General features: G+C 44.1%; 1 protein-coding gene across 2 annotated transcripts in view; it reads left to right on the plus strand.

The window, feature by feature from the left end:
- Nucleotides 1-12,489, plus strand: part of LOC120051153 (tyrosine-protein kinase yes) — a 47,270-nt gene that overhangs the window by 31,735 nt on the left and 3,046 nt on the right. For both annotated transcript variants that reach the window (XM_038997860.1, XM_038997859.1), the window contains exons 5-11: nt 5,244-5,347; nt 5,738-5,887; nt 6,786-6,941; nt 7,428-7,607; nt 10,181-10,257; nt 10,645-10,798; nt 12,061-12,192. In XM_038997860.1, the coding sequence (XP_038853788.1) occupies nt 5,244-5,347; nt 5,738-5,887; nt 6,786-6,941; nt 7,428-7,607; nt 10,181-10,257; nt 10,645-10,798; nt 12,061-12,192 (953 nt within the window). The remainder of the gene's footprint in view (nt 1-5,243; nt 5,348-5,737; nt 5,888-6,785; nt 6,942-7,427; nt 7,608-10,180; nt 10,258-10,644; nt 10,799-12,060; nt 12,193-12,489) is intronic.

Below are 12,489 nucleotides of genomic sequence, written 5' to 3' on the forward strand. Positions count from 1 at the left end.
TTGAAATGGGCACATATTATCTGGCTACTCAATACGCCCCCTGCAGCCATAACAGGTTAACGTATAGACTTAAAACTCAGGATTCTGTAAAAGCATACCCCGATCAGGATAGGTATTTACTTATAGCTTCCTGTGCCAACCGGAAGTGCCTTAAAATGGGGTCATAGGTGCTGTTTCAAAGGGTTAAAAAAGTCAGATCTTTCCAAAACTTTAAGTGTGTGATTAGGCAACCCTCATGAAGTGTAAATCAGTCATTTCTCTAAACAGATGTCAAAGAAAAGCTCACACACACACACACAGACACACACAGCAAGGATGGAATGAAAAAGTATGGTGCTTAAAGACACACAGAACCTTAAATGCTTTTAGGGGGCATCCAGACTTCCATACCCGCTCTGGGAGCACTATTCTACGGCCAAAAATCAATGTGTGCTGGCCTGAGTGATTTATGGAGGTTTTCAAAAAAAGTCAGAAAATATTCAGGTTTTTTTTCTGGAAAATATTTTATGTTTTTTCTTCTCGAGTCAATGGCCTGAGTGATTTATGGAGTTTTTCCAAAAAACTCCAAAAATATTCTAAGTCCAAACTTTTCGTGCACCTGGTATTTTTTGGGGGTTACCATGGGCTTTTAGGGGGCATCCAGACTTCCATACCCGCATCTGGGAGCACTATTCTACGGCCAAAAATCAATGGGTGCTGGCCTGAGTGATTTATGGAGGTTTTCAAAAAAAAGTCAGAAAATATTCTGTTTTTTCTTCTGGAATTTTTGTTTTGTTTTTTCTTCTCGGGTCAATGGGGTCCGGCCTGAGTGATTTATGGAGGTTTCCAAAAAAAGTCAAAAAATATTCTATGTTTCATGTTTTGGGTTACCAGGCGTCATTTTTCAAAACGGTTTTAAATGCTTTTAGGTGTCATCCAGACGTCCATGCCCGCTATGGGAGCACTATACAAATGCACAAAACATATTCCTTAAGTACAAGTAAACATTTAAAAAAAAAAAATTATGATAATAAAATGTGACTAAAGTATTTTCATACAGTTCTTATACATGTGTAATTGACATAAAAATCGAAAGAATTTCGAAAAACGGTCCAGAAAGCACTTTTTTAAGGGGGTGATAAGTTTTTGCCAAAACTTTCAAAATTTTACTCTTGGGTCTTGACTTGCGTTACAATAAGCCTATGAAAAATTAGGATAGAACGCACTCGCCCACTATAGGATTTTTGGAGTGTTACACAGCTCATTTGCAAGATGGCATTTGCCATCAACTTTGGATGAAACACCGCCAGAAGTAGTGTATTTGTCCATCGTGTATATGATGCGCCCGGTGCCAATAACTTGCCATGTTATTTTGTACAATTGGGGGGGGGGAGTTCCCTTACATTGTAACAAGTATATTGACGATTTGTAATGTGCTGAAAAGTTGCTAAACTAAGTTCATGTTTTTCAGGCAATGAGTACAGCCATCTGAGTTCGTTTATTTGCGTCTTATAGTGAATGGCATTCTGGGATTAAGGAGTTTTCGGTTAATCCAACATAAACAAAATGGCTGCCATTATAAAGAATGTAGCTGTTGTTAGCTTAGCTGACACACATTTATTTTCTAACAACATTACATTAGTCTCTTGTGCTCACCAGAGATGTGGTACATTAAACTAGTCTAGCAGTTAGGTCGCTAATTTATGTTTTGTTTTTTGTCAGCGCAACCTGTTATTTAGACTGGTTTATAGAATGTGTTTGGCTGTGGATGTGTTCCGTGTGATGCTTGGATGATGAAGTTTGCATTTAAGACCTTTTTGTTTTCCATCAGTACAAAAACATATTTAGATGCTGTTCAGACAACAATGATGTTTAGATGCGTTTGTTGCATCATATGTTCTGTTGCTACTGTTCCAATCACATATTTGAGATTGTACGCTGCAGGAGCCACACAACAATGATCACAAATATGTGATCGTACGCGTCAATGGGTTAAACAAATCAAAATGTGTTTATTTTAGATTATTCAAAATAGCCACCCTTTGCCTTGATGACAGCTTTGCACACGCCTGGCATTCTCTCAACCAGCTTCATGAGGAATGCTTTTTCAACAGTCTTGAAGTAGTTCCCACATATGCTGAGCACTTGTTGGCTGCTTTTCCTTCACTCTGCAGTCCAACTCATCCCAAACCATCTCTATTGGTTTGAAGTCGAGTGATTGTGGCCAGGTCATCTGATGCAGCACTCCATCACCCTCCATGGTCAAATAACCAGCCTGGGGGTGTGTTTTTGGTCATTGTCCTGTTGAAAAACAAATGATAGTCCCACTAAGCGCAAACAAGATGGGATGGCGTATCGCTGCAGAATGCTGTGGTAGCCATGCTGGTTAAGTGTGCCTTGAATTATAAAATCAGTCACCAGCAAAACACTATCACACCTCCTCCATGCTTCATAGTGGGAACCACACATGCAGAGATTATCCATTCACCTACTCTGCGTCTCACAAAAAGACAGCGGTTGGAACCAAAAATCTAATTCGGACTCATCAGACCAAGGTGCATATTTCTACCGGTCTAATGTCCATTGCTCTGGTTTCTTGACCCAAGCAAGTCTCTTATTTTTATTGGTGTCCTTTTGTAGTGGTTTCTTTGCAACAATTTGTTCTACAATGTAGAAAATAGTAAAAAAAAATAAAGAAAAACCCTTGAATGAGTAGGTGTGTCCGAACATTTGACTGGTACTGCTTGTGTGTTTGATATATATTTAAGTTCTGACTTAAATGTCAGCATTCAAAAGAAAAAGCATCTCATCAGGCAAAACCCATCTTAACCAATAAAGCACAGGTTGGGTCTGCCAAGCTCAGATACAGCCTTCCTTTGAGTTACCCAAAAGTGAACTAACTACAACATCTCCAAACGGGCACTTAAATACATTTAGCTACACCTTTTCTTGGCGCACAGGCCAGGTATATCTATTTACGCTAAAAAGAGAAACCAGACATATGCTATCCAAACAAAGACAACAAAGAAATTGGCAGTAAACTGATAAATGCAATTAAATAAACCAAAAGTCTTCATCACAAGTGTATCGCAGTTTGTGAGCTCCAAACAACATTTCCACTTGGAGAATGGTATGAGTAGACATCAAACATTCTAAATGAGTGGGGGAATATGTTGGGATTATTACTGATGAATACATTGTTTATTTCACAAGGCATTGATCAACATTGACAGACAATTGACTCAATGAAAGACATAGTGCGCGATAGTGTCAGTGCGCAATAGTGGAGAGAGATGTGCCTATAGCGCGTCTCCGCCACGCACCCCCTCCCTTTTATTCTGGTCTCGACATTTAAACTGATGCTCGAGACACGTTCCTCACACACAAGCAGTAACCTCAAACATTGTCAGGACGTAGCAGTCCTCAGTTTCTCCTCAACTGAAATTAGCATGATTTAGTATTTCTAACCACCCCCCCCCCCCCCTTAAATGCACACACACTACCCAAACTAATGGACATGTGACAGCAAGGCGGGATGGCACTTTCTAAAACGAGCACTGGGTACATGATGCATATTCCCCCGCCAAATAAAGGAGCGTCATAGCAGTTAGCCTGAGGTAAATTAACACTTTGCCCAGGCCCTAAACACTGTCCTCTAACCTCTTGGCGATGCGGGGGCACCAACTTCCCGCATGGGCCTTTGCTGAAGCTTGTAAGGGGAGAATTCTATCCTGAATGATTCATAGTGGACACTGGGGTTGTCTCCATACCTCCAGCGGTGACACAACGTCCGTGACACAACCAGGAACATTTTGCTATGCAGTCATTTTCTCTCCAAGCCCAGGGAAAGGGTCAGAGTACACCCTCTCCTCTCCAGGCTCCAGAAAAGAGCTCGGTCATAATCAAATCCGTATCAGTCAATGTTGGATGAAAACCTCACACACCCCGTCATAGGGCAGATACTCTCGCAGAGAGCCCCCCCCCCCCCGATAGGAACAACGGAGGAGGAGACAGTTCGGCCTCCAACACGACGTCCTCACCATGGCCCGACTGGTAAACTCGACCCCGCCCTTTATAGATCTAAGTCAAATATGACAGGCGGAGGCGTGTCACGTTGTTCATTTAGCCTACCACAGAGATGAGAAGTGTTTGTTTTTCCCCCCAGCTTTTTATTAAAACACAAAGGAGTCATACCTAACTGCCCGTGGCTTTCCATAGCCCCCCTTCACACACCGCGGCACGCTCTGTCCATTGTGCTGACACAGCGGAGATACAGATTTTTTTTCACTCAAATCATTTTGCTGTTTTTATATAGGGACATTGAACTAAAACTAAGGGGCACAAGTTTGAACTGAGGGGGGCTTAGCTCGTGGAGCCGGGTACTATCCCACCACGTGCAGCAACAGTGTCTGGGGCCTGTCTGCACTGTGAGTGAAGCGCTGAAAGATTCATTTTTGAAGCGCACCGGCATCGAAGTCTACTGAAGTGCGACTTTGTCCTTGTGTTTCTTGGCTATTTAGGCTACGTCGTTTTGTTCACACGCTAGGTTGTTTTTAGTTTGAACTTGCTCAACTGCTAGTGAAGAGACCTCACAGACAGACATGCGAGCCTGCATGCCATGCGAGTGCCCTGTTGCCACGCCAACCTGCCGCCCTTAAAGGGGCAGCTGAACATTTTTGTCTCCCCTAAGAAACTCAAATATTTGAGGAGGCATTGGGCTTGAACACAACTTTTTTATTTATAAACTTTTAATAATTTCTTAACTCTTCCTAAAATACTTTCATTGTGCTCTTACATTTCTTTGTGTTCCTACATTTTTCAACTTAGGAGCACATGTACTCTGTGTAGAGCCCTGCACTTCATACATATGGCCACAGGGGGTTTCAGCCACCATCTCCTATATGAGCCTAGAGGTTTATGATCGTTTAGCAAGGAAATTGAATGTCATCCTGTTTGTTAGATTGACCCCTGATGGACTCAAATGCTTTATTTCCTCTCGTTGTGTATTTGAAGTTTGATTTTTCCAAACACGGAAATGATACCTGCTAGTATTGATTCAAGTAAAGTTCATAGTAACATAAGCTGGTATTGATGTAAATGTGTGTCCTACCATAGAAATAGAATGGTGTGCTAGTTCTGGAACACATAAAATGCTCTTCAAATACTTGGAGCGGCTGGGGATTCTCAAGGACAGATTTGGGAAACTGCTGCACTGCAACATTTTCCAAAGGCTCTACTCATTCTATTTCTGTGTCCTTCCTCAGGTGGTACTTTGGTAAAATGGGACGTAAAGATGCTGAGAGGCTGCTGTTGAATGCAGGCAACAACCGGGGCACCTTCCTGGTGCGAGAGAGTGAAACTACTAAAGGTGAAGACGATTAGCGTGAGAACGTGCACGGGCTGCATCTCTAGTTACACTCCATTTCTCATGTAGTGCACTACTTTTGTGTTGACCGGGGTCCGTATGTTCCAAGCATCTCAGAGTATGACTGCTGATTTTTAAGGATCAGTTTAGCCTTTGAGATCACACTGAATAAGACTACATGGACAAGTGGGAACTGATCGTAGGTCAGCACTCTGACCCGCTTTGTGAATACTGGCCCTGAAGTCATATGGTACCCTAAGACAAAGTTGTGCACTATAATGGGGAATATGGAGTCATTTGAGAAATAGCCAGTGACACTCACATTTCCATGAATAAAGCCTAGGTCTTAATACTGTTGCTTGGATGGACGAAGAATCTGGTCATTGTCTCCAGGTGCTTACTCCCTGTCCATACGAGACTGGGACGATGCCAAAGGCGACAATGTGAAACACTACAAGATCCGCAAACTTGACAACGGGGGTTACTACATCACCACACGTGCCCAGTTTGACACGCTGCAGAAACTGGTCAAACACTACACAGGTATGTCTTCTACCTCCTTTTATTGATGGTCTCTCGATCTCTCTAGCACTCACTTTCTCTCTCAAACTCACTGTTTAACAGGCCTGCTACACTGGAAACGTAACCTTGCTGAGCGTGAGATGCTCCTATTCATTTCTATGAAACCTGGGCCTAAGCAGCGCGGCTCAGCGAGAGGCTTGCACTGCTCAGCGTAAAATGACACTGGTTCTATTTTCAAGAGTTTGACGGGTAGCTCACGCAAGAGAACACTTGACAAAGTGGCTTACATTCTGTTTGCGCTGGCAAAATGTCTCAGTTAAAACCTGTTTTTCCCAACACCCCAGTGTAGCTCCCCAGTAACTTTCTTATTCACAGCTTCCTCCCGTTCTCCAAGTGCAGTTTATGATCAAAAATCCACATTCATTCACTGCGGTCTCTCACATCTGTGCTACTGTAGTAGCAGGCTTACCTGTAATTGACCCTGTGATTTCCCCAGCTAGATGAATGGCTCTCAGATTGAATATTTAATAAAGACCTTCCCTAAGTGCCTCCCCTTCAGCAGAAGGAGAGAGGTTAAAACTCTGGGAGAGCCCACTTTACGTCTCCGTCCCAAATGGCACCCTGCTCCCTACATAAAAAAAGCATTGCACCATATAGGGAATAGGGTGGCATTTGGGGCAAAGAAAACCTCGCTCTGGTGCACTATAAAAGCAAGAGGTCCCAGTCGTATTAAATCATCCAATTCATATTTAGCTCTGTTATTATAGGCATGTCTAAATTCAGCCGCATCGCATGTCTGACAGGCAAACTTGAAGTGTTGTGTGAAATTCCCCCTTTTTAAGCTTCGCTGGGTTTCCCTCGTACTTTACTGCTGGGATTCATAAGAATCCCTACATGTTTGTTTGTGCCCCCCATGCAGAGCATGCAGACGGTCTGTGCTACCGGCTGACCACGGTGTGCCCCACGGTGAAGCCCCAGACCCAGGGACTGGCCAAGGATGCCTGGGAGATCCCCCGGGAGTCCCTACGCCTGGAGCTCAAACTGGGCCAGGGATGCTTCGGAGAGGTCTGGATGGGTAAGACCAAATACTGTTTAGACACAGACGGGCGCGCACACACACAAAGAACAAATATGCGCGCCCCCACACACTCTGGATGGTCTGAACAGACAGGAAATATACTACACTATTTTTATCCCAGGCCAGGGAATCTTTCACTTCCTTCAGATGCTTCTTCCGTTTATCTTTATCTCCGGAGGAAGTAGCATTCTCTCTTTCAGAGAGAGACACAAGTCCATCCAGCCACAGCTCATAACTACATGTGTTCATGTACCCAAATACACCCGTACTGTATTATGTCGGGCTGCATCCCAAATGGCACCCTATTCCTTATGTAGTGCACTACTTTTGACCGGGCTGTGGAGGGAATATGGTGCCATTTGGGACTCTATTTGGGACTCTATAAAACTACTATTTGTTTACTCCTGTTTTTACACCATTGTCTTGCTTCTTCAGTAAGCAGCAGCATGACCCGGTTCGTTCTACTTCTGTAATTCTATTCAGGCACGTGGAACGGCACCACCAAGGTGGCCATTAAGACCCTGAAGCCAGGCACCATGTCCCCCGAGGCCTTCCTCCAGGAGGCCCAGATCATGAAGAAGCTGAGACACGACAAGCTGGTGCCCCTCTACGCCGTGGTGTCTGAGGAACCCATCTACATCGTCACTGAGTACATGGCCAAAGGTGTGTGTGGATACAGTGCATTTGGAAAGTATTCAGACCCATTGACTTTTTCCACATTTTGTTACATTACAGCTTATTCTAAAATGTGTTAAATCGGTGGGGGTGTTTCTCATCAATCTACACACAATACCCCATAATGAGAAAGCAAAAACAGGTTTTTAAAAATGTTGGGAAATTTATTAAAAAATAAATGTAAAAAATGAAATCTCAGTGAAATATAAAAACCTGTTTTTGCATTGTCATTATGGGGTATTGTGTGTAGATTGACAAAGCGAAAATAGTTTTTAGATTTTTCTGTGCAAATTTATTACAAATAAAAACATACCTTATTTACATAAGTATTCAGACCCTTTGCTATGATACTCAAAATTGAGCTCAGGTGCATCCTGTTTCCATTAATCATCCTTGAGATGTTTCAACAACTTGATTGGAGTCCACCTATGTTAGATTCAATTGATTGGACATGATTAGGAAAGGCGCACACCTGTCTATATAAGATCCCACAGTTGACAGTGCATGTCAGAGCAAAAACCAAGCCATGAGGTTAAAGGAATTGTCCGTAGAGCTACGAGACAGGATTGTGTCGAGGCACAGATCGGGGGAAGGGTACCCCAAAAAATTCTGCAGCATTGAACGTCCCCAAGAACACAGTGGCCTCCATTCTTAAATGAAAGAAGTTTGGAACCTCTTTCTAGAGCTGGCCGTCCGGGCAAACTGAGCAATCAGGGGAGAAGGGCCTTGGTCAAGTCACCCTGACAGAGCTCCAGAGTTCCTCTGTGGAGATGGGAGAACCTTTCAGAAGGACAACCATCTCTGCAGAGTGGCCAGACGGAAGCCACTCCTCAGCAAAAGTCTAGTCAGGAACGAGGGAAAGATTAACAGAACAAAGTACAGAGAGATCCTTGATGAAAATCTGCTCCAGAGTGCTCAGGACCTCAGACTGGGGCTAAGGTTCACCTTCCAAAAGGACAACGTCTTGGCTGTGTGCTTAGGGTCAATGCAGGAGTGGCTTTGGGACAAGTCTCTGAATGTCCTTGAGTGGCCCAGCCAGAGCCCGAACTTGAACCCGATCAAACATCTCTGGAGAGACCTGAAAATAGCTGTGCGGCGACGCTCCACATCCAATCTGACAGAGCTTGAGAGGATCTGCAGAGAAGAAAGGGAGAAACTCCCCATATACAGGTGTACCAAGCTTGAAGCGTCATACTCAAGAAGACTCGAGGCTATAATCGCTGCCGAAGGTGCTTCAACAAAGTTCTGAGTAAAGGGTCTGATTACTTATGTACATTTTATGTTTGTTGTTTTTGTCTTTTTACTTGCAAACATAAAAATAAACTGTTTTTGCTTTGTCATTATGGGTATATTGTGTGTAGATTGATGAGGGGGAGGAGCAATTTAATCAATTTTAGAAAAAGGCTGTAACGTAACAAAATGAGGGAAAAGTCAAGGTCTGAATACTTTCCTCTACAGACACAGATAAACACAGCCTCTCCTTCGCCAGTCCAGATGCGGTGACGTATGCGGCTGGCAGCATGATGTTGACATAGATTCCTCATGGCTGATTAGATGTGTAATTAAAACATTATAGCTGGAGTCTCTCTCCAGAAGGGTCCCATACACACATGCCTGGGGGAGGTGATTAGCTGGCTGGCTCAGCTGGACCTTGTTATACGTGTGTGATGGAGTTGGAGAACTTGGTAATTTATTAAACGTAGGGAACGTTGGCCACATGCCAGAGATTTTGATGTTAGTAGTTGCACGACGTCGAAGGTTGTTCAGGCGCGGAATTGATGAGATGTTTTGAAATCCAAACTTTTAGATATCACGCCACAACACACACGTCGCCCTATCGGAATGTATACAGGACAATTTCCTTAAAGGACCACATTTAAAATGTATGGCCGTTTTTAATTAACGTACCCTACAGTCTGAAAGTCCTTGGGAATCCCATGTGGGGTTTTATAAGGCCCGAAGCAGAGATATATTTAATTGAAAACTGCAGCAGTTTGTGGCAAGCTTTCATCTTTCTCAGCTGCAATGCGTCACCCTGTTTCTTTTTTATTAGTGATTGAATGCTGATGACTAATACCTTTTTAAATGGACTCAGTGACCCCTGTGTATATATGTATAAATGCACCAGAGGAACGTGTGTGTGTGTTTTTATCCCCTTGATTCTAATCTTGGTTCAGGGGTCAATTAAAAGAACAATGTCCCTCTCTCACACTGAGGAAATGGCGCCGTCTACGTCCCAAATGGCACCCTATTCCCTATATAGTCTGCTACTTTTTCACCAGGGTCCCATAAGGGCTCTGGTCAAAAGTAGTGCACTATATAGGGAATAGGGTGCCATTTGGGGGCACGCACTAGATGTCATTAGGAGCCGTGTACCGAACATAGACGCAAGCTGCTAGCTTCATCAATACCAAGGGAAGGATCATGAATATTTTAAGAAGGCGTATTTTAAGAAGTTTTCAGTCTCACTATTTCTATGGTGGTATTTCTCCGTTGCAACATTTAGCCGCAGTCTCTCTGGTACTGTAACTGTCGCGTTTTGCTGGTGGTTTTTTTTGTAGGAAGTTTGCTGGACTTCCTAAAGGAGGGAGACGGTAAATTCCTCAAGCTTCCCTTGCTGGTGGATATGGCAGCACAGGTAAGTCCAAAGTCAACCTCTCAGTAGACATTGACACTTCTACATATGTAGCTAGTAGCTACCATGTATGTTTCCAAGTGTCTCGCCCTTTAGTGTTTCCACCTAAGGATAGGTTTGAGCTGTTTTTAATGCCCGTAGTACACTGTTGCACAAGAAAACCGATTTAGTGCACTCTTCTTTCGCATCCATCACCAGCATTCTCCCTCCTGTTTGTAAGGTTGCATCCCAAAAGAGCCCTGGTCAAAGGGAGTGCACTAAATAGGGAATAGGGTGCCATTTGGGACTTACACAAGACCAACGGCTCTGCTCTCGAGTGGATCACATCAATTATTAACCCGAGCCTCTGTGATCAAACGGCGTGTTAAATTAATCTGCTTGTGTTCTCAGATCGCTGACGGTATGGCTTTCATCGAGAGGATGAACTACATCCACAGGGACCTGCGCGCCGCTAACATCCTGGTCGGGGACAACCTGGTGTGCAAGATCGCCGATTTCGGTCTGGCTAGGCTGATCGAGGACAACGAGTACACGGCTAGGCAAGGTTAGTAGAGCACCGAGACAGAGGGACTTAGAATCCCAGTTGTTGGAGGTGTGTATGGGTGGAAAGAGGATAGGCAAGGGGTAGGGAAAGGGGATACCTAGCCAGTTGCACAATTGAATGCTTTCAACCCTAAATGTGTCTTCCGCATTTAACACAACCCCTCTCTGAATCAGAGAGGAGCCCGGGGAACAGTTGAGCCCGGGGAACAGTTGTTGTTTGGGGTGAACTGCCTTGCTCAAGGGCATAACGGCAGATTTTTCCACCTTTGCCGGCTCGGGGATTCGAACCAGCGACCTTTCGGTTACTGGCCTAACGTTGGTAACCGCTAGGTCCCGAGACAGACAGACAAGGGCTTAGAACTCTATGGTTGCGTCCCAATAATCTCCTTTCTCCCGACGTGTTCCTTACTTGTTCACCTCCCGTCATGGATTTGAAATGACTTGTATATTATTATGTTATTATTAATATACTATTAATATATGGAACCTTCATCTACCCCATGCCTACACCACTACAATGCTTTTACATTTGTGGGTAGTAGTCAACGAGTGCACACTTCAGGAAAAAGGAGAGATTACGGGGACACGGCTTAATGTCACAGTCATTTGAGATGTATATGGGGTGGGGGAAGAGGGGGGGGGGAGGGGACGGAAGTGTGAGGTCACTGGCGTAGAGTAAACCCTGCTGTTTCCTACCATGGTAAGTTCAGCTAATAGCGGAAAGCAGATGCTCAAATTTACTCTGATTAGTTGCGGTGAGTAAACTCTGACTCTGAAGCTGCCTGCTGCTTAACCATTTAAGACCAATGGTTTGAGCAGAGAAACAGGCGTCCCTGACAATAACTCTTTTTCCCACTCAACACTAGTCTTAAACCTTTTGGAATGTGACTTTTTTTTACCCTGCAATTCACCCACAAGAATCTGTCTTTATTGACAATGTAGTAGTAGTATCTTAGTTCAATCAGTTTCCTTTGCAATTAGATCTGACTTAAACCATTTTAAAAAATCAAGTATGATCCTTTAAAGAAAAATGTAGATTTTTTTTGTTCCAGAGGTCAATAGTGTAATTGTCATGGCAGACTGAAACATGAACTTTGATATGGGTCAATTCTCAGTGGTTCTATTATGACTCTAGGCTCCCTAATGACACCTAGTGGAAGTTAATGATCTGTCTCTCTTCTTTCTCTCTCTCGGTCTCTCCCTCTCTCTCCCCTCTCTTCTTTGTCTCTGCCCATCTCTTCCCCTCCTGCTCCTGGTTTGTAGGGGCCAAGTTCCCCATCAAGTGGACGGCTCCTGAGGCTGCCCTGTACGGCCGCTTCACCATCAAGTCAGACGGCTGGTCCTTCGGCATCTTACTTACTGAACTGGTCACCAAGGGCAGGGTGCCCTACCCAGGTGAGAACACAGACAAAACAATGTTTGAGTCCCACATGGGCCCCCTATTCCCTATATCCCTCAAACTCAACTCTGGACCTCCAAGCCAGTTCCACTGTGTTCTTTCATTGTTCCCCTCCAATCAGGGACTAACTTAGACCCGGGACACCAGGTGGGTGCAATTAATTATCAGGTATTACAGAAAACGAGCAGGCTCCGGACCTCGTAGGGTAAGAGTTGAATACCCCTGTCCTATATAGTGCACTTCTTTTGACCAGGGCTCACAGGGAGTGGGCACTATGTAGGGATTACAATGCC

Source organism: Salvelinus namaycush, chromosome 7 (assembly GCF_016432855.1).
Source record: "Salvelinus namaycush isolate Seneca chromosome 7, SaNama_1.0, whole genome shotgun sequence".
In the NCBI taxonomy this organism is placed as follows: Eukaryota; Metazoa; Chordata; class Actinopteri; order Salmoniformes; family Salmonidae; genus Salvelinus; species Salvelinus namaycush.